Below are 21626 nucleotides of genomic sequence, written 5' to 3'. Positions count from 1 at the left end.
TGATTACTCCCCGTGTATTTAAGCCCTGTGTTTTCCTGTGCTCTCTGTCGCGTCGTCTGTTTAACGCCGTGTCCGTCTGCATCATTCTGTGTAACCTGGTGTTTAGTCTGCGTCTCTCCGCCATCTTTCATTGTGTATTTTGTTCCTCCCCCTGTGCGTGTTTGGTTTAAGTTGAGTTCTTTAGTTTTCCCCAGTTTAGGTTGGTTTACTCCCCGCTCTGCTCCTCCTGTTTTTGTCCCCTTATCACCTCTGCAAATAAATATTCACTCGCACCCCAGTCAGTGCCTGCATCTTGGATCCTTTACTCAATTCACCACACGACTGCTGTGCAGCCGTGACAGTACGACGCGACCACAAGATGGATCCAGCGGCCCTGACCGGGGAGAGCGACCTCACACGGGCTCTACGCCTGGTGGACTGGGTAACCCACACCTCCAATGCACGAGCGAAGGTTGTGGGGATAAATGCCGTTGAAGCAATCCTGGCCGGAAATCCCTATCTCCACCAGGTCCGGGGATTTACAGACTTACTCGCTGAGCTGCATAAAGCCCGGGAAGCGGTGCAAGCTCGGGAAGTAGCGGATTGCGCCCAGCAACAATGGACTACGACCGCCACAAAGCATCCGTCTCAGAGTCACCCACCGGAGGTTTCACGGCCCGACCCCCCAGAGGTTTTTCCCTGCCTGTCGGAGCCGTCAACGGTTGGGAGGAAACATTCGCACCACCGGCGCTTCACCCCACAGCCGGATTCAGGGACTCCTGTGCGACCAGCTGTGGTGAGTTTTAAGGACGCTGGTGCTTCTGGGACTGTGTTTTCTGGGGCTGTTCATAGTGAAAGTAGAGACAGTACACGGCGTTTACCTACCTTCGTGGTAACTGACCTCTCACAAGTTGGCATTTTCAAAACATCCATAACAGTAACTGACTGTGTGTCATCCACTCCACCACCAACTCCAGTCTCACTTCAACCAGTACATCAGCCTTTAGCCAGTTCATTAGCCCAGCCTGCATCTATGCCATTAGCCCGATCACCCGTTCCCTCCATACTGGAGGCTGTGTCTGTGCCACCCATTTTGAATCCCGTTCCTAGCACCCATTTTAAGCGGAGAGACAAACCCATTAAAACCACTCTAGTTTCTCAGAAACTGGCTAATTTAGAGACTGTTACTCGCCCCAGGGCCTCCCCAGAGGCTGGGTCTCAGCCCCCAGCAGACTCGGGACCCCTGGCGGTTAAGAAGCCAGCTGGGGACGGCACCCGGCCGTCGCTGCCTGAGCAGACTCAATGCTCTGTGCAGCTGCCGTCTGCCATGTGTTTGCCAGAGGCCCGTGCGCCTGCTGGTTCTGTTGCGTCCCTGCCAGAGGCCCGTGCGCCTGCTGGTTCTGTTGCGTCCCTGCCAGAGGCCCGCGCGCCTGCTGGTTCTGTTGCGTCCCTGCCAGAGGCCCGCGCGCCTGCTGGTTCTGTTCTGTGTGTGCCAGGGGCTCCAGTGCCCACTGGGTCTGAGACTGTTTTTGCTGGGGGGCCCGAGGAGCCCGTCCAGCCTTCTGCCTCGTCAGCTGGGGGGCCCGAGGAGCCCGTCCAGCCATCAGCTGCAGTCTCATCACCAGCTGCAGTCTCATCACCAGCTGCAGTCTCATCACCCTCGCCTGCTGCGGCCTCAGAGTCTTCGGCCTCGCCTGGTCCGGTTTCAGCATCTGCTTTGGCTTCATCCTCGTCGCCTGGTCCAGCGTCTGCTTTGGCTTCATCCGGTCCAGCCTCTGCATCCTCGTCTGGTCCAGCCTCTGCATCCTCGTCTGGTCCAGCCTCCGCTTCATCCTCGTCTGGTCCAGCCTCCGCTTCATCCTCGTCTGGTCCAGCCTCCGCTTCATCCTCGCCTGGTCCAGCTTCTGCTTCAGCGTCCTCATCAGCTTCGTCTGGTCCAGCCTCCGCCTCCGCCTCGTCTGGTCCAGCCTCCGCTTCGCCTGGGGCTGCAGGGGCCACGCAGCCTTCAGGTCCCCTACTACCACCTCCACATCGTCGGTCATCTGCCAGGCCGCTTGTTGGGCATCTCTGCCACCGTGGACGCCCTCCTGAACGCCCTCCTGAACGCCGCCACTACCTTCCACGTGGCCGGCCTCCGGACTTGTTTCCACGCCGCTGTTGCCGTCCGCACGGTCAGCCCCCAGAGCTGTTTCCACGCCGCTGTTGCCGTCCGCACGGTCGGCCCCCAGAGCTGTTTCCACGCCGCTGTTGCCGTCTGCACGGTCGGCCCCCAGAACTGTTTCCACACCACTGCCTACTGCGTGGCCGGCCTCCGGACCTGCCCCACTGCCGCTGCCTTTCACACGGTCGGCCCCCGGAACTGAACTGTTTTGGCCTCCGGGTCGGCCCCCTGACCTTGTCCGTCTGGGCCTTTTCGGACTGTGTCCCTCCGTCCTGGACCCCCACCGCCCGCCCTGGTCGGGTCGTTTTCTGTTTTTTGCTTCGTGGGGTTTTTTTTTTGGTTTTGGTCCGTTTTTGTGTTTCTGTTGGGCTGTCTGGTGCCAGCCCTTGAGGGGGGGGTACTGTCATGGTCCTGAGTCTGAGGACTCAGTGTTTTGTGTTTCCTTATGCTTTTGTTCATTCCGAGTGTGTATTCTGTTGTGATTTTGCCATTTGTTAGGTTTCTGTTCTTTGCCTGCCTGCTCCCACTTCTCTGTGTTCCCTCTGTCTGTCCATGGTGTTATTGTGTCTGCTCATGAGTCTGCCTGTCATGTTCAGTGTCCTGTCTGATTCTCTGTGTCTGTTAGTTTCCTGTTTTATTCTGAAAGTTCATGTCTCATGTCAGTGTGTTCAGTTTTACCTCTCCCCTGTCTCATTAGCCTTATTGCTCCCAGCTGTGTCTCCCTCCTGTGGCCCATTCCCTGATTACTGCCCGTGTATTTAAGCCCTGTGTTTTCCTGTGCTCTCTGTCGCGTCGTCTGTTTAACTCCGTGTCCGTCTGCATCATTCTGTGTAACCTGGTGTTTAGTCTGCGTCTCTCCGCCATCTTTCATTGTGTATTTTGTTCCTCCCCCTGTGCGTGTTTGGTTTAAGTTGAGTTCTTTAGTTTTCCCCAGTTTAGGTTGGTTTACTCCCCGCTCTGCTCCTCCTGTTTTTGTCCCCTTATCACCTCTGCAAATAAATATTCACTCGCACCCCAGTCAGTGCCTGCATCTTGGATCCTTTACTCAATTCACCACACGACTGCTGTGCAGCCGTGACACTACATGTCCTTTGAGTTCTGTATTCTGTAGGACATTCACTAATTCAATAAGAGCTTGGAAAGATGATATAGTCAAGACAAAAGCCCAAAAAGCCCGGCTCTCAGCCTCAGTGAAACACGCCAATGGAAACAGATTCGGTTTGCAAAACAGAAAGCAGTGGAATGTATTTAGGAATTCAAGTACAAACAATGCCTTAGAGAAATGATCCGGTTTGGAGGTTGTTTAAAGAGAAAATCTTGTATGTCTTTGGTGTATGTCTTACCCACAGTTAGCTGACCAGTCAGTTGTCCCTGTTCATTCCGAGCATTGACAGTCACATTTCTGTCTGACTGGAGGATCAGTGGACTGTCCTATAAAGAAGAGGAGAGAGAGATGACTAAAAGAACATCAAAATGTAGATTTATTGGACTCTCACAAACATAACCACGAATACCAAAATAGCTTCATAGTTTTCATTTACACCTATTTACTTTACTTTCTGTCTGTGCCTTGTAGGCTCTTGCTTCACTGGACACCTTTCAACCAACCAGCCAGTACTGTCATAACTTGTATCAACCTCCACAGTTCACTCTTGACTCCCTCTCCTCTCTGCCAGCACCGGATCCTTTGCACTCAATTTACATAATCCATTCAAAATGGCATCCATCTGTGATTGTGTTTGCTTGTGTTGAATTGTGTGTATGTCTGCGAAAAGCCAATTATTCTCAACCTAAATGATATAAATACAGCTGTGACCCTGACCTCTGCTTTCCTCTTTTAAAGTCTGACTGGGACAACTTTGGTTTACATTGAGTGGATATGTGTTGCAATGAATGCAAACCTGATGTCTGCCATTTTCATTGGCTTACAAAAACAATCTAACATCGCTCTCTCTCTGGGTCCTTCTCTCAGAGCTACCTCGGCTGTCGCTCCCAGCCCTTCCCAGTCTGCTGACTCTTCCCACTTATATACTTAACCAAGTTTCCACCTCTTTCATTACATCTCTGCACTTGCATCATTTTCTTTTTTTATTCTCTTCCTCTGCCCTGCGTCTCTCACTCTTACCCTTTAAATTGCTTATTTGTTTTGGCTGCTTGAAATGAATAGCTCACAGGTGACCCAATTTCTCTGTTGATTTCCCCAAATTAATATCTTGCTGCATTCTGGTCTGAATTCCAAATGAGTATTGTGTTAAAATTGGAAAGTCGTTGATCCGTTGAAATGGGGGGGGGCCCTTTCCATCCTCTTCTGACTGAATCTCCCTCATTCACCCACCCATTCTCTGTCGTGCTATTTGTTATGGATGGATATTTATTGTTCTGCTTATGCAAGTGAAGACCAAATTCCTAATATGGCACACCTGTCTGTGTTCTATTTTAGAGCATCAGGGGCTCCTGGGAGTCACGAATGCAAACATGAACATAAGTGTTATGGGTACACAAAGTTATGAACAGACACACACACACACACATACAACAGCCTTACACGTACACAAGACAACATGTGGCAAACAACGTTTGCGTATGACTGTACACCTCACATACACACTTTGATAAATGCACATTCTAGATATGAACACATGCAAACATTAACACCTGAAAGGGCACTTAGGTGCAGTTCAAAGCACTCAAGCTTGTGTGCATGTGTACGCAGAAACACATAATCCACTCATACAGACTCGGGTAACAAATTTGCTAAACAACAAATGAGTGCTCCACTCAGTTTATTGTGCAATGCGTCTCTCTTCTATTTCCTAACACATGTACGCTGGATTAATTATTTTCAACGGGGCGTGTGATAGGCTTCACTGTATTATCTTTCCACTCTATTAAAAGCGAAGGGTGCTTTGAAAACTATGACAGATGTAATATGCCTTGAATCATTCCAGCTCAATGGGCGGTGTGGACGAACATGCCTGGTCTTATTGTGTTAGCGCAGGACTCTGTCATTTTAAAGCGCAACCATTGATGGGAAGTCTTATTCTATTAAATGCATATATAATCTATGGATATAAAGTTTCCAAATAATGACTACGTGTTAAACAGTTGCTAACGTCGTTATACGACAGCTGAATGTTGCCCACGATGTATGAAAAAGTAACAATACTGTCTTGTCCTTCTTGATGAGAAAATTGTCAGCTCCCCCTAAAAGACATTAGCAGTAATCAAAGACTGAAAATCAAAAGCTTTTCGTCACTTGCATTCCTAATTCTATTAAAATAAGATCTTTTATTCACTCATTTGACACACAATACCCCAGTGTGCAGCCTTTATTATCTCTGTAGAAAATAAAGGCAACATTTTTACAATGTATTATCTACCCATAGCGCCCACTGTACTAGTTCAGAGCATGTTCCTACCATCTGAAGAACGCTCTATAGACGCAGTCTTCAGATAATTAAGGGCCCAGGGCAGCTGCTTTATAAATACTCAACCTGCTGTTACTGTTTGCTTCCCTTAAAGCTACTAAGAGAGTGCTGCAGATCAAGTTTAAGAAAAACCTCAGTTTCAGCAATCATAGTTCATATTTAGTATGAATACTAATTGAGTTACCATTTGGTGATGTTCAGCTTTGCCTATTGCCCAAAACCTATGCCACAAAAGCACACAAACAGCAAACAATAAGAGTTGTTTGTCTCTTTGCTAGCAGTGACACCTAACACTGATCAAACTAGCTCCAATTTACCCAGAACAAGAAAGCACCACTAGTAGCCTGAACAGTATAAAGGACAATTATATGCAAAAACTGGCTCCTTTAAATATGAGCTAGGCCTCTAGCAATAAACAAATAAATAAATAATTTTAGTCTTGTTTGCATGGAAAAATACACACATTTATCCTGAGATAAATTTTGTTCTTTTCACACTTTGCAAGTTACCACGGAGTTACACACGCACACACATATACACACATATAAAACTAGTGCTTTTAAAACAAAATTTTAGGGGGGAAAAAGTTTACAATGAAACAATAATAAGTAACAAACTTTATTTTAGTGAAGTAAATTAGCTATGGTTGTCAGATTGTGCTTTTAAAATTTAAAGACATTGTTGCGGTCCGCTAATTTATTAGAGGACACATTTTGGTTGGAGCAACACTGAACCCTTACACCAGGGTAGCAAGAAAAAGGTATAAATAAAAGGAAAAACAAATGTATACAATGTGTATCGTATCAAATGCATAGAAAACAAATCCACCAGTACTAGTGCAAAGGTATAGCGTGGAAATATCCATACATATCTCACATATGCTTTGTGTTGTTCATCCATTATTGTCCCTCTGGTTTTGTTGTTAACGTCTCACTCATAAATCTCATCGAATAATGCAAACTATGCACTGAGGAACAAATACAGTCACAAGCACCATACTCTCTCTTGCGAGCTGACACAACATACACCACTGCACCATTAATTAAGTTAATAGTTAAATTTTTGCTTTGATTATGGATACAGGCATAGGGCTGCCAGCCTGAGGTAGCCAATGTAATTAGTCAGGTAATAATAAGCTGTAGACGGGTGGCTCATCATCACAGCCTCCAGCCCCCAGTACAGATGGGTCCTAAAAGCAGCTCTCAGCTCTCCTGTTTCATTGGTATGTCACTGACTGCCTGACTAGTCTGGTCAGGACACATGGTTCAAAAGTGATTTTTATTTAGTTATTACTCCAGCTTTCAACTCTCCTATCTGTCTCTCATGATTGGTCTCACAAGCGGTCTAACTTCATACATTAGCTGTTTCGATAGTAATATAGTCAAGCCTCATACAAGATGCATTTGACTGATTCATCTTTGCCGTCAGCATCATAACAGCTTTTAGCTCTCCTGACTGTCGTGCTGATTGCTTGTCTCACTAACAGACTGACTCTAAATGGCTATGGATGTAAGCTGAACAAGCAACACTTCTGGCTGTCATGCTAATAAAAAAGCTTTAATCTTTCTGGTCTCTGGTCAGCTCGATTCTCATGTTTGTCTCTCCGACTATGCAAGTGACTGCTTCTTCTGCAATATCCCCTCAAACTCAAACCTTTAGGAATTGTTACTTTTTGAATGTGATGCAACATATGAGGAAACTCATTTATGGAAAACTGAGATCTCAATATAGTAGAATGATTATGTTTAGTCTGCTGTGTTTTTATGTCTCTCTATTGATACGTGTGGAACCTTTTCATTATAAATGTCCTCTAAAGCTCTGTTGTTGATGCGGTTAAAATTACAAAGTTGTTTTAATTTATCAGTTAAGTCAAGTATATAGTAAATCGTTCAGGGCTAAATACAATACTAATCAAACACTGTATGATAAAATGCCTGTGGGGGTTTCCCAATTCCTCTTTCAACCTTAATTCAGTTATCTAGCATAGACTATTAAATAAGTAATGTGCTTGGTGGCATGCAGTGCTAATGTGGTGTTTTCTGTTCCCACAGCCAGAGACAATAAACTAGCAGTGCCCTTGTGTGTATGGGTATTTGGACTGAATATGTTCAAGCTTCTTAATGTCCATTCATAAGCCTTATCATCTATTTAACTGGTCACCAGTGTTCGTTACAAGACTTTTATCTACAGATGTGAGATCTGTGTAATCTGTTCAAATCTCAAGACAAGAATGAGATTGAATCGATTAAAAATTAGCAGTTCGTCCTTTTCTACTAAGTAGCCAGAATGGTGACTATAGAGCTCAAGAGATAGGTTATGTAAGTAAAAACCTCATTCATATTCTCTATTTGGATTTTGATAATCCACCACAATCTTGTATCCATCCAAAGAAAACTTGCTATTAGCTATGAGAGTGATTAAGTCAGGAATGGAGCACTGTACCACACTGATGACTAGGATATACTATTAATATTATGATACGGATTAAATCTGAGAAAGTTAGAAGTCCTTTGGGGAATCTGGGAATTGCAATGCATTATGGGATGAGCAGTTCCTTCACTGTCAAAAGGAATGACATTTTTTAAAGCAAATTTCTTCATTGCTTTTATTGACCTCATAGATAGTTGTCTCATTTACATGAGAATTTTCTGAAATGTCCATGAGGAGAATCAATGGGAAATTAACTTTCGTGACTCCAGCTCAGTCACTATTGAAGTTTTCGGGTCAAGAAGTGTATAGCATTCTACTCACATCTGATTCACCGTTATCATACCCTCCTTGTACTCAGAGCAATGCATCTACTGTGAATGCACTAATGCACTTAAAATAGCAAGTGCAGAAGTATACCAAATGAAACACAGCAACTGTGTCACCAGGTTTCATTGCAAGACTAGCCTGCACAAAGCAGGTAATTACTCACCACAGAGAGACAAAGAAAAATTAAGAAAATATGAGAAAGCCTGAAGGGCCTCAAGAACACTGAGGGCAGAGGGTGGGACAAAGAGGTACGGGTACAGAGGGACAAGAGGTGTACGCAGGGACCTCCCGGCTCCAGGGTTGCAGAGTGATAAATCTTACAAAGAGCAACGAGAGAAAAAGAAGAGTGGGAGAAAGATAGAGATGGGAGGCAGAGTAGGGTAAACCACAGAGCATCTGTTTTAGAGATAGAGACACCAAATAGATCTATAAACTGAAGTCGCTACGTCAGCCCTCTGCTTTCTGCTTCTTCATGATAATGTATGGTGCTTAAGCGACCAGTCAACAAAGTCACACAGCTCAAGGAAAATAAATGCCAGCTGAGAAAGAAATACTTCAAGATACTAAAGTTAGATGTACCACTTTTTACAATACTGCATTACAAACTGGAGCTTTCTTAAAAGAAATAGTGATTATAATGTTTATTTTATTTACTCTTTTTGCTCTCCACATTGGTCTGTATAACTGTATGTCCTCACAAGCAAGGCATTTATAATAAAGTATGCCATTTATATTGAAACATTAACAGGCTTTGAGAACCTAATTCAGACATCTCATTTAGGGAGACACGCAGAACATCCATATCAGTAGTAACAAATGTGTTTGGCTACATCATGGCCATATAAGTAAATTCTCCCTCAAGTCCTGTGTCCTGTGGAATGCTTGAGGACAGGAAAAGAGAAAAGATAAGTGCAGAGGATAGAGGTAGTGAGGAGAGCAGAGAAGATAAAGTTGCAATGCTCCATTTACCATGAAATATTCTCCTGTGGTTCAAATACTTGAGGTGAAAGAGAAATAAGTTTACTCTGTACAAGTTTTTGTTTGTAAAAGTATGCAGGTGACGGTGACTGCTGTTTGCCCGAGTCAATATGTGGAAGAAGTGCACAGTGTGTGTGCAATGTGTGAGACAATATATTTTATATTCTGTCCATGAATATTTCTAAATGCATATGTTGTGTTTGCTTGCATGCATTTCTGCCTGCCTACACAGACGTGTTGGTGCTCATAGATTATTGATCAGGGTCAGTTTCTTAGACCTTCAGCGGCACACACAGATACACACTTAAACACGGACTTGCGGTTTCTGAATACTTTTTACTGAAAACAATATAATATGGCTACTTCCTGATTTGACTTTTTACTCTTAAAGGACTCGTACTTTGGTAGTTTCCAATACCTGGGTTTAAGCTTGGTTCTCCAGAGTCATAGATTCTGCACAGCAATCTCAGGAATGAAACTGTATTAAAAAATTAATTGAAGATTTCATACCAATCATTATATCTATTTCATTCCTCTGGTATCCGTCTTTCCTCTTGTGGTTTCCTTTCTGTCCCTGTTCAACTCAATTCTCCAAGGGATCATAACAGATCCCTTTTCATTTGTGCTAAACCCATGGATGTGTGTGTGTGTGTGTGTGTGTGTGTGTGTGTGTGTGTGTGTGTGTGTGTGTGTGTGTGTGTGTGTGTGTGAGTTCTGCTTTATATATATGTGTGCGTGTGTGAGAGAGACAGAGAGAGAGCAAGCGAGAGAGTCCATTTTTTTTTTCTTTAATGGCCACACAGACGCTTCTGTTTAACCCCGTCACCCCTGCAAAGTCAGGACAATCCATTCCATCAAAGCCAGACAGGATCAGGTAGCAGCTACCAGAAATAAATACTTACATCTCTGGTCTATGGTTAGCCTACAGGCGGCAGGTTTACTGCTAATGTATATCAGTTATCATTGCTGGTTTATCCTTTGCCTCAAGGTTATCCATTTCGAGCCTAATGCGCAAACAATAAATTGCACATAACTGAACCTCATGTGGAAATAAGTAATAGCACCACCGCTGTCTGTAGCCGGATAGTTTTGTTTTTCCGGTCACTGATGTATGCAGTCAGAGAATGAAATTATAATAATATAAATCCATCTGTTCCAAAGTGACCAGTGAGTTAAATGTCTTTCACTTTACCCTCAGTACTTACTTTTATCCTGCTCAACGCCACAATCCTATAGTAATAACCACTGAATAATGTATGCTAGGCCTTTCCTACTTACCCTAGAGAAGCAGTGTTGGAAGGATATGGCTGCTTCAAATTTAATACTCTGATTCACTGGGGGCTTGAGGCTGGTGGGAATTTTCATGTTCCTATTTTCTATAAAGACCCAAGCCTTTTAAACAGTACAAGAAAAATGCTGTCCAATTCTTTGTCCGCTTAGAAAAGCTTTGAAGAAGGAATCAGGCAGAATTTCCAAGATGTTTCAGAACTTTTTTTTTCCAATGAACCAAAGTTTTAGAGTGTTTATCTTATAGGATTTGTATAATTTATTCTGTGCCAAAAACCAATTAAGTGTAACAATTAGCTCTTTGGCTGCAAAATGATAAGTCACTAAGCTTGTTTAGCCGTGCAAATTCCATGCAATTTTATCACTCTTTGCATGAAGACAATCAAGCAAGGAAAATAATTGTTTTTTCAAACCCCATCTCTAACATCCTTTAGTGGGGCAACCTTTGTGCTTGCATTTCGTTTCCAAACTGAGGTTTTAATCAGAGCTCCTCTGGGCTTTTTAGCTCATTTTCTAGCAGTTCAGTATATCTTGTGGTTTGTTAGTGTCTCATTGCTGTGACAGGGATTTCCTGATGTTGGCCTCTCCTCAGAGCTCTGAGCCATGTGATGAAATCCCCAGTCGAGTTGCTGCCTTCATAATTACTGGGAATGGTTTACAAGGGTGGGACATAAGAGAGATGAAGTGGATTCTCTTGATGGCAAAACATTGAATAAAATGGGACATGGGAATGGTTTACAGAGATGAGAGGAGAGTGTGAGAGCGACAAGTGGGAATTTACATACTGAGGAGAAATAAGAGATGACAACGACAAAAAGGACAGAATATAGTTCCAACCCGTGGACTAAAAAAAAGAAACCTGTTGGAAATCATTTATTTTTTAGTAACATGCACTGAATACAATGTTTCATTATGTGTCACATCACGTTCATGCTAATTCCTGCCTGCCATCTAAGTACCACAGAGATGCAAGAGTGACTTGGACTTAATTTGTTCATAATAACTGCCTCCTTACAGGTAAGTGCAAATTACAGTTGACTTGATCCAGAGGACATGAGGAGTCACTCAATAGTTTAATGAATATAAAATGATTCTGGATTAAAAACATAATCTGATTATTATAACAAGTTGCAAAATTAAATATAATGTATAGCATTGCTAACCTTCAGAGTACACAGTACTCAGTTTTATTCTATTTTATTCACTCATTCATGAAAACCATCTCCTTGCAACATATGCTGTTAAAACATATCAAACCTGTGGATGTTGTGATTATTTTTTTCATTTATTTTTGACAAACTGCAATTGGAGTAGATAGTAAGCTACTATTTGCATTTCAGCATTGGCTAACAGCGCTATGCTATCTATTGCTTTTTTAAATTTTTTATCAGTGCACCATAAAAAAAATACAAATACAGTACAACATTGTGCTGCTTTTGTCATGATCCAGGTCTTTGACGTGGCATTTTGATTTTTGGAGGGCTTTTTTATAATTTAAGTTCATGCTCTGTATAATACTGTTCTGAGTTCAGTATTTCCTAGTGCTTCAAGAACTATAGTTCTAGTTCTTGGTTTCTTGTTTGACGATGTTGGTTCCCTTTCATGTCCTAGTCTCATCTCTGTGTTTTTCCCTCTGTCTGTGTCAAGTTCATTTCCTGTTTTATTTTGATGACAAATTATCTCTTGTGCTTAGTATTCAGTTGTACTTCCCGTGTAAATGATGGGATATTAAAGAAATTCAGTAACAATGACCCAAAGGTAAGAAAGCCGAAATAGGACAAACGGAATAAAGGATACATACAAAGACACATTTCTTTTATCTGTCTTTTTTATTTTCTTCTTACTGTTCTCCAACTTTAGCTGTTCTCTCATCACTTAATTTTAAAGTTGTCTAGTGACAAGCTTCAGCTTATTTATTCCTTTGATATACACTCAACAAAAATATAAACGCAACACCTTTGTTACTGCTCCCATTCCCCATGGGATGGACGTAGAGACCTAGAATTCATTCCAGATACACAATATAACCATCCCTCCCAAACAGTGGTCACAAATCAGTCCAAATGTGTGGTAGTGGGCACATCTGCTATATTGAGATAATCCATCCCACCTCACAGGTGTGCCACATCAGGATGCTGATCTGACATCATGAGTAGTGCACAGGTGTACCTCAGACTGCCCACAACAAAAGGCCACCCTGGAATGTGCAGTTTTTTGCGCTATTGGGGGTCTGGGGACCCAGAACCGGTCAGTATCTGGTGTGACCACCATTTGCCTCATGTAGTGCAACACATCGTCGCATGGAGTCTATCAGATTGTCAATTGTGGCCTGTGGAATGTTGGTCCACTCCACTTCAATGGCTGTGCGAGGTTGTTGGATATTCGTGGGAACTGGTACACGCTGTCGTATACGCCGGTCAAGCACATCCCGAACATGCTCAATGGGTGACATGTCCGGTGAGTATGCTGGCCATGCAAGAACTGGGACATTCTCAGCTGCCATCTGCCCTGAACAATGTGAACCATGATTCATCCGTGAAGCGCACACCTCTCCAACGTGCCAGACGCCATCGAATGTGAGCATTTGCCCACACAAGTCTGTTACGGCGACGAGCTGGAGTCAGGTCAAGACCCCGATGAGGACGACGGGCATGCAGTTGAGCGTCCCTGAGACGGTTTCTGACAGTTTGTGCAGAAATTGTTTGGTTGTGCAAACCAATTGTTCCAGCAGCTGTCTGGGTGGCTGGTCTCAGACGATCTTGGAGGTGAACCTGCTGGATGTGGAGGTCCTGGGCTGGTGTGGTTACACGAGGTCTGCGGTTGTGAGGCCGGTTGGATGTGCTGCCATATTCTCTGAAACGCCTGTGGAGACGGCTTATGGTTGAGAAATGAACATTCAATGCACGGGCGACAGATCTGGTTGACATTCCTGCTGTCAGCATGCCAATTGCACGCTCCCTCATTGCTTGTGGCATCTGTGGCATTTTGCTGTGAGACAAAACTGCACATTCCAGGGTGGCCTTTTGTTGTGGGCAGTCTGAGGTACACCTGTGCACTACTCATGATGTCAGATCAGCATCCTGATGTGGCACACCTGTGAGGTGGGATGGATTATCTCAATATAGCAGATGTGCCCACTACCACACATTTGGACTGATTTGTGACCACTGTTTGGGAGGGATGGTTATATTGTGTATCTGGAATGAATTCTAGGTCTCTACGTCCATCCCATGGGGAATGGGAGCAGTAACAAAGGTGTTGCGTTTATATTTTTGTTGAGTGTATATTGCCTTGATCTCTATGTAATGTTTAGCCCTTACTTTTAATTCCCTTTGTTGTGTTACTTTGTTTCTAGTCTTTATTTTCTTTACACCGTGACTCTGCATTCACTACTCTTTGACATCTAAACAGAATTTTTTTTAAAAAAAATAAGGAACTGAATAATTTTAAGTGCATCAGAGGTTGTACATAACTTCCATGTGGGTGGATAGATGGATGGATGGATGGATGGATGGATGGGTGGATAGATAAGACTGCATGAAATCCAGTCCTAACAGATGAAGTTGTCCCTCTCTATCTCTCTCTCTAGTTTAAGTCTTTGCTCTCTTTATATTAGGACTGCCTATAAGTTTTTGGTTTATATAGTTTTACTCTACAGCATATCACACACAGTAATCTGGGTCTTTATCTTCCTGGAGATCTAACCAGCAGTTGTCCTGTATGTCTTAACAACTGTTTATGCATTACCGTTTATCAGGACAAGCAGTGGGTACTTAGTCAAACCAAAAAATAGACATCTCCTTTCAGCTCAAACATTGCTCTGTCATAAAGCTTTTTGCTTGTTTGCATCCATTCCTATTTTTGCATGAAGCACGCTTGCTTTGGATCCCACTGGAAACCGTAGCGTGTCTCCATTTCACAAGTTTGTCAGTCCCACATTAACAATGACTAGAACCTTCCAGCAGCTTTTTAAGGGTGCCTGTACATGTGTATTGTGGATAAAACCCAGGTCTTTGGCCGGAGACTGATGCTAGACAGGGTGTAGTTGGCTCTGCTTTCACAGCTCTTAGATTAGCTAGGAGCGGTGCCCTGTGTGGAAGCAGAGCTACAACTAGCAAACAGATAAACTTCTGTGATTTATCATTGTAACAGAAATTTTCTCTTATTGACCACCAACATATTTGTAGAGAAGGAGGAGAGCAGTGTGAAAATCTTTTTAATAATACCTTTAGCACGTTAGGAATGAAAACCTTGATGATGCAGAGGAGATAGCGCATCAAGTTTAATAAAACAGGCAACAGGAACAGGCAAGCCAACGCTTTCATACTAGTGTCTCTGAGAAATCATATTATGTTTACCAGTTGCTTTGTCAACACCCCACCTGGATTTTGATACGTTATGTTTGCCAATAATAGTTAATGTGTAGTCAAGTGTTTTCAAGTAATTCTCTGTCAAAGAAATGATTCAGTGATCATGGACTTAGAGGGTTTTAGGGTAAAAATATGACAATAAACAATATTGCAACATTGTTTATTGAAGAAAATAAAAAATAAATGAAACACACACACACACACACACACACACACACACACACACACACACACACACACACACACACACACACACACACAGTGAATTTCACTGAATTCAATTTCCAAGTGTCTCATATTTGGCCCTTGGATTAAAGTTTAAGGGCATTTTCATTTATTATCCTGTGTGTTGTAATTTCAGAATTCAGGTTTGTAGCATATGGAACAATCCTCTGGCTAAGCTATGAATCGCCAGTTTAATTACAGACAATTTATTGTTGGCTGGAATACTGAATTTCCCAAACGCCATCTTTAGAGCCTCATACTCCTAGAATTTTTCCATTGTTTTGCTATGATAATTGGCTTTCCTGTTTTACAGTTCTGCCAAGTTCCAACATCTTAAGGGAAAACAGGCTCTTCAGTTATCACCTCAGTTGTACCAGTTTGGCATTTGAGTACAGCACAGGGATTGTCTTAGTGGCAGATCTATTGCTGTGTTACTGCGCTGGCTCCAGATCTGTTTGTCTGTCTGTCTGTCTATCTGTCTGTCTATCAGTCTGTCTGTCTGTCTGTCTATCAGTCTGTCTGTCTGTCTATCTACGTCTTCATTCCTTAATTAAATTAAAAATTAAATCTAAAGTAGCTTAAATTACCTTAAGAAATCTATCTAAGCACTGAGGTCGGTAGAGTCGAAAAGAAAGACTGCAGCTATTCTGGGGATTGGATTAGACCTGCTTCAAATGAGACATATATGGTTGGCCATAACTTTTCCCCATTCAGTGTGCAATTCTGTTATATCTATTTGATTATGTATGTATTCAGTCTTTTCTGAAAGGTTGTCTGAAGTTCCTCAGAATGTTTACATTTTTTATGTATATACTTTGCTAAAAGCACAAACAAGAAATTGTTGACAGCATCGATTCTGCACGTTAAGAATTTTTGGGGCAATATGGAAAGATCACATAAGAAATGAATAGTAGATAACACCAGCTTAGATAAATAACTTGGCGAACAGACTTCAGGAAAACTGCACACATACTCCCTCATCTAACAAATCTTTGTACTGGAGAATTGCAACAAACCAACAATCCCTAAAACAACAAAACAGCAAAAAGAAGTTTTACTGCTTTGAAGGCAGGGAAAAGACACACCAGAGTCTAAATATGGCCCTGTATTTGTATAGCGCTTTTACTAGTCCCTAAGGACCCCAAAGCGCTTTACACAGCCAGTCATCCACCCATTCACACACACATTGACACTTAAATATCTTGAATGTATTTATTTTCTTGAATTACTCACTAGACCTTAAGCATTAACTGCTGTCCCTTCAGTTTACATTAAGGTTTCTGCCCATGCATTTGTATTACTCATCCTGAGGCTGTTTTTTATCATGACAGGAAATTTGCCACCTGTAATAAGTTCTTAGCAAAATATTATTAACTTTATTCCCCTTCTTGCACATAGAAATAAAGCATGCTACTATAGTGGTTTTAAGATTAAATGGGTCTGCCCAGGACAGGACAGGACTTTGCTATAGGCAGCTCATGACCTATTTAGCTACGGAATAAAGGCGTCACAGTGGTGTATAATAAGTATAGCTTACATAGCTTGCATGAATGATATTTACTTCTGTGTAAAAGCAAAACCAGACCTGCAGAGAACTTGCCTAATGTGAACACATCGTTGAATTTCATGGAACAATATTCAGTTTGATTATGATGAGTATGCAGATTCACTGGTGGACAATTGGCTATTCTGCACGAGTGAGACAAAAGTTTTTATTTATTTTTGTGTTGTTTTGCTGGGAAACTGGGTCACAATTGTAACGTCAATGAATTCCAACTGACTAGAGCTGCCTATGCTCCAGTGCAGAGCAGAAAGCTGCCTTTCAAGCCAGTGGGTGGGGGAATTGTGCCCATTTTAAACTGAAAACACAGGTATTTGGTCGAATATTAGCTTCTGGAAATTTGTGTGCTTCAGTAATAGCTGCCTGCCACTTCAGCTAAGTTAGCACATACTGTTGTACTCACATTAATGTTACATACACACACATGCAGCCATAGTACAATATGTAATTTGGGATGATCCACATTGTACCAGTGATCTGCACACTGGTAATTAAATTGAATCTGTGTGTCTTCTTACTGCAAGATTGTGTGTGTATGTGAGTGTGAGTGTGTGTTTAATGTCATAGGGCCAGAGAAGTGTAATGCCACACTCCTAGTTAATTAATTCAAATGTCCACCCTTAATTAATTTCACACAGTGGAGTGTTCCCATGGAAACAATGTGTGAAAACATAATACCTGTAGGTTCCAAGGTGTGTGCTTGGGTGTGCGTAAACACAATGACTGTCAGTTAGGTATATTTTAACAGTGGTAGGCCAGAGAGTAATTTTAGCACAAGCACATCAAAATAGAAAATATGAATGAATGGTAGTTGAGTGTATAGGCAGATATGTCTGTATACATGTGGAAGTGTGTGTAAATGGAGTTTTTTATGAAGACTAAATTTCATACTTATTGTATATATACTTTAAAAAGTGTGTATATATGTATGTGCTGAATGATAACTGGCTAAGCAGAATCTATAACATATTTTAAAGAAGACGTAAGGGAGTGGATATTGCTAACAGGATTTGGCCATACCAAACCAACCGCTTTACTTAAAAGTGACCATGCTGTATTCATGCCACATGAAGTTAAATTCCTCTCATGACAGATTATGCAGTCTACATGACCTGGTGATTACACTCAACACATGCTTTAAAACACTTCAGTAAACGGGCACTCCGTGGTTGAGAATGAAACATCTCTATCTTGGCTGTCCCTTTACCTAATATAGGCCCTCATTTTCCACTGATGCTATCATTGAAAATAGCTATGGGCTAAAAGATAAATTTGACTGTACAAAGCTATCTGCTCGCCTGATCACTATGCCAATTACTACTCAGAAACCAAGATTGGAGGGTATTCAAAGTTGAAAATACAGAGAAATATCAGCTCTTCATGCTTTAAAGTGAAGCATTGCGATTCTTCTTTTTGCATAAATTATGGCTGCCATAATATATCTGAGGTCATGGTTGTTACTGAAGGATAGAAAAAGCACAGTGCTAAATGGGGCTAACTTTAGATTTAGGTAATGAAATCGAAAATAAAACAGCACTCAAGAAGATGCCCGGCCAGCTATGAATGACCCTGAGTGTGTGTAGTTCACTAAATCAGATGTTAACTGGAGTGCTGGCACAGAGTTGATAGCCTTGTGCTCAATAGTTACTACTGTCTTTATGCCAGCAATGCAGCAATTATGGATGTCGAGGGATGTGCTGCCTTGAGCCAGGACTGGTTATAAGGAAATGAGTTGTTCAAGAGAAGGTATTGCTTTTTCAACATTAGCACTAGAGTTAGCATGTTGAGTCAGATTTAGAAAGGAAAGGCTTAGGAAAATATCCCAGTCTTATTTTCTCCTTTTTACATTGTGTCAAGGTTTCAATAATATAGGCCAATATTATTACACTAATCTCCTTAGCAGGCTTTTTTTTAAATTAAATTATATTCATCCTTGCAGTTTTCGTGGCTATGAAAGTGCAGTAGAGCTCAGTACTCTGCACACAAATTAAAAGTTCTATGCTGAGTTAGTTTAATTCACTTTGATGTTGTCCATATAAATATGTAGGATAAAGCATTTGGATGCTACAACACCATCTTGTTGGCTAATGCAGGGTTTTTGGTTTGCTGCCAAAGGCAGAGGTACAACTTGACAAGAAACTTGGAAGAGTATTTTGATGGACTTTAGGTCAAGCGATTTTTATTTTAATGACAGCATTATTAAAATTCTTAGATTTAACATGGTATGGCATGATGTGCCCTTTCTCTTCAATCAAGTTTTGTGATGAGGGGATTTGTTGTGGCTTTTAGATGATGTGACCTCTGAGACAGCAGCTTGAGGGAGGAATTGAATGGTCTTTAAGAGCAAGGGATTAATATTCTCATTCATTTTGTCTCGTTTCCTCTCTCGTCTCTAGGGCCAATGTGACTTTCATTCTTCTGACATTCTAAAAATGCTATTAAATGTTAATGGAGTCTATTTTTACATGGGTCATGACCACATCTGGGACACACATATGTATCAGAGACTTATACAATGGACACACAGGAATTTGGACATTTGCGCAGACAGGACAGACACAAACATAGAATCGAATATAAGAGCACATCTTGCAGTGACTCTATGCCGGTTAACACGGGGCTTGCCTCACAGTTTGAGAGCGACTGTTCTAGCCTAACAAAATTTAAGGACCTTGTAAAGTTAGTCAAATATGTTCTGAATTTTTTAAAAAAATATATTGCTATTGCTATGCTGTGCATAATGAAATACTGACAGTGTCTAATATCCCTTAAATTGCATCAGTCTCTCTCTGCTGTGCACTTTCAATGACCCACATCACAAACAATTCAAATACAATATTTCTAGCTATTGTACTTGACAGTGTGTCCAATTTTTATCATGTTTTATTTTATTCATTTACTCATTTCAATGAAAGGTGACCCTTTGATGGAACGACAATGAACAAAGATAAATAGCGCTGTAGACATAAAAGCATGCCGAGCTCTATCCCAAATAAAATAGCATAATGAAAAACTATAAAGAAACCAACCTACACCATGTGCTTCAGGTGATTGCAATTAAAATCAAGTGTACTTGACAGCTGAGCTTTGAAACATTTTCTTAATTATAAACAAAAGATGTAAACACAAAAACAAAGGAATAGAACTTTACATGCATTTATTCTTCTGAGAAAGTTGTGAGCCTGAGCTCTCGTAAGTCACATGCTATCAACGTCAAGCAAAACCGTGTGATACCAGCCACAGTGCAACAGTTCCACAGCAACAGCCTCAGAATCATAGTTTATACTAAGGTCTGCATCCGTTCAGTTATATTTATCTGAGACTGTTTACAATGCTGCAAAGTCAAAATCAATAGGTCCTGCCAAGACAGGAACAGCCTAATGCTCCATTAGAACTCTCTGCTATTCAATTACAGCGCCAGAGTTGGAGAAGTTTCAGCTAGCTCAGGTCCCCAGAGGAGAACCACAGAGAAAGTATGAGGCAGAAAGGAGTAATAAATCTAAAACTGACAAACAGCAAAAAATAAAGTTATGGCACCCATCCCCTGTATGTTTCAGCATTCCTTGAAGCTGCAGTACAGGACATGGAAGACTGGAGTTCTTTAATGATTGCTGCTTTGAACTTTTTTGTTGTCATTTTATATCATCGTTCCTATTTTTCAATCTCACACATCTCTTTTCCAGTTCTTTTGTTTTTTTAATAGGTTTTGCTCCATATGACATGACTGTTCCTACATCTTACCTAACTCCTTTTACATATAGATCTCCACTGTGTGTGCAGGTATTTTTTTTTTCCTTCCCAGGAAGTGAAGCCCTATCCAGGCAGTCTACTACATCTAACTATGCCTGTCTCTGGGGAGCTAGCATCAGTACAGGATTGAGAGAGAAATACAGACCAAGAACCGACGTAGCAAGAAGGGTACAGTGGCAGAGAGAAAGAAATGTCATAGACAGGGGGAAGAGAGAGAAAGGCCTAATAAAAGGGAACAGAGGCACATAAAAGAAAAGCTGAATCAAAAAGAGAGGGACAGCAAGAACAGAATAAATGAAGTTTTCTGTGTGCCTCCCGTGGTGGTGATAGGTCCTCATGGGGTCCCTGTGGGGACAATTATAGGACCTACTGGCAAGAGTCAGTGTTTGAGTGTGTATGTGAACGGATGCAGTCATGTATCTGTGTGTCACTAGAGAAAGATCTTTGTGGATGTAAAATAGAAAGAGTGAAATACAGAAGGACTAAAAGTTGAAAAACACCAAAACACCATGAAGCACCCCCGAAAGCTACTTTTAATATCATCCCAAAGCCTTTGACTTTTAGTCTAATAAACACCGAGTTTTAGATTCAGGAGGGAAGTAAAAGGACATTTTGTACTTTAAATTTGCTCAGCTATTAAAGCTAGGATATTTTTTGCTAATATGATTGTGCTCCAGATGCTGAAACAGATTAATGGTATTACCTTTGATTAGTAAAACTGTTTTTTTCCACAGGTTTTACATTTAATTTCTTTTTGTTCAATGTCGTTGTGGCGGGTTGTGGTTTGTGGCTCAGCTGCAGGGGAGGAGGAGGCTGACACACACCTGAGCTCCATCAGTTGATCATGTCTCCCCTATGAACGATGTGCCAGGACCTGAGCTGTGGTTGTGTGTGTGACTGGCACACACCCACACCCGACCGAGTGTTGGAAAAAACCACAAACAAATAAAACGTGTAGTAACATGCGAACTGTGTGTGCGGGTCCTCATTCATGTCACACTCATCTTTGCAAAATGTGTTCAAATATGTTGCATTTTTGTTTAGTATAAGCTGTTTGACTTGTGGTTTAGGCTCAGTGCTTTTTTTTCATATTGCTTCCGTGACACAAGCTGGATGGGGTGGAGTCACAT

General features: G+C 41.8%; 1 protein-coding gene across 1 annotated transcript in view; it reads right to left on the bottom strand.

The window, feature by feature from the left end:
* LOC146630856 (zeta-sarcoglycan-like) overlaps positions 1 to 21626 on the bottom strand; it is a 183135-nt gene that overhangs the window by 101217 nt on the left and 60292 nt on the right. The window contains exon 3 of the mRNA XM_085354997.1: positions 3484 to 3571. Coding sequence (XP_085211123.1) covers positions 3484 to 3571 — 88 coding nt within the window. The remainder of the gene's footprint in view (positions 1 to 3483; positions 3572 to 21626) is intronic.

The sequence above is a fragment of the Diplotaxodon limnothrissa genome, linkage group LG6 (assembly GCF_057381915.1).
Source record: "Diplotaxodon limnothrissa isolate DT_005_m linkage group LG6, D_limnothrissa_male_GT1.1, whole genome shotgun sequence".
Taxonomy (NCBI): domain Eukaryota; kingdom Metazoa; phylum Chordata; class Actinopteri; order Cichliformes; family Cichlidae; genus Diplotaxodon; species Diplotaxodon limnothrissa.
The sequence above is the reverse complement of the archived record's forward strand: the minus strand, read 5'-3'. Positions and strand labels throughout refer to the sequence as shown.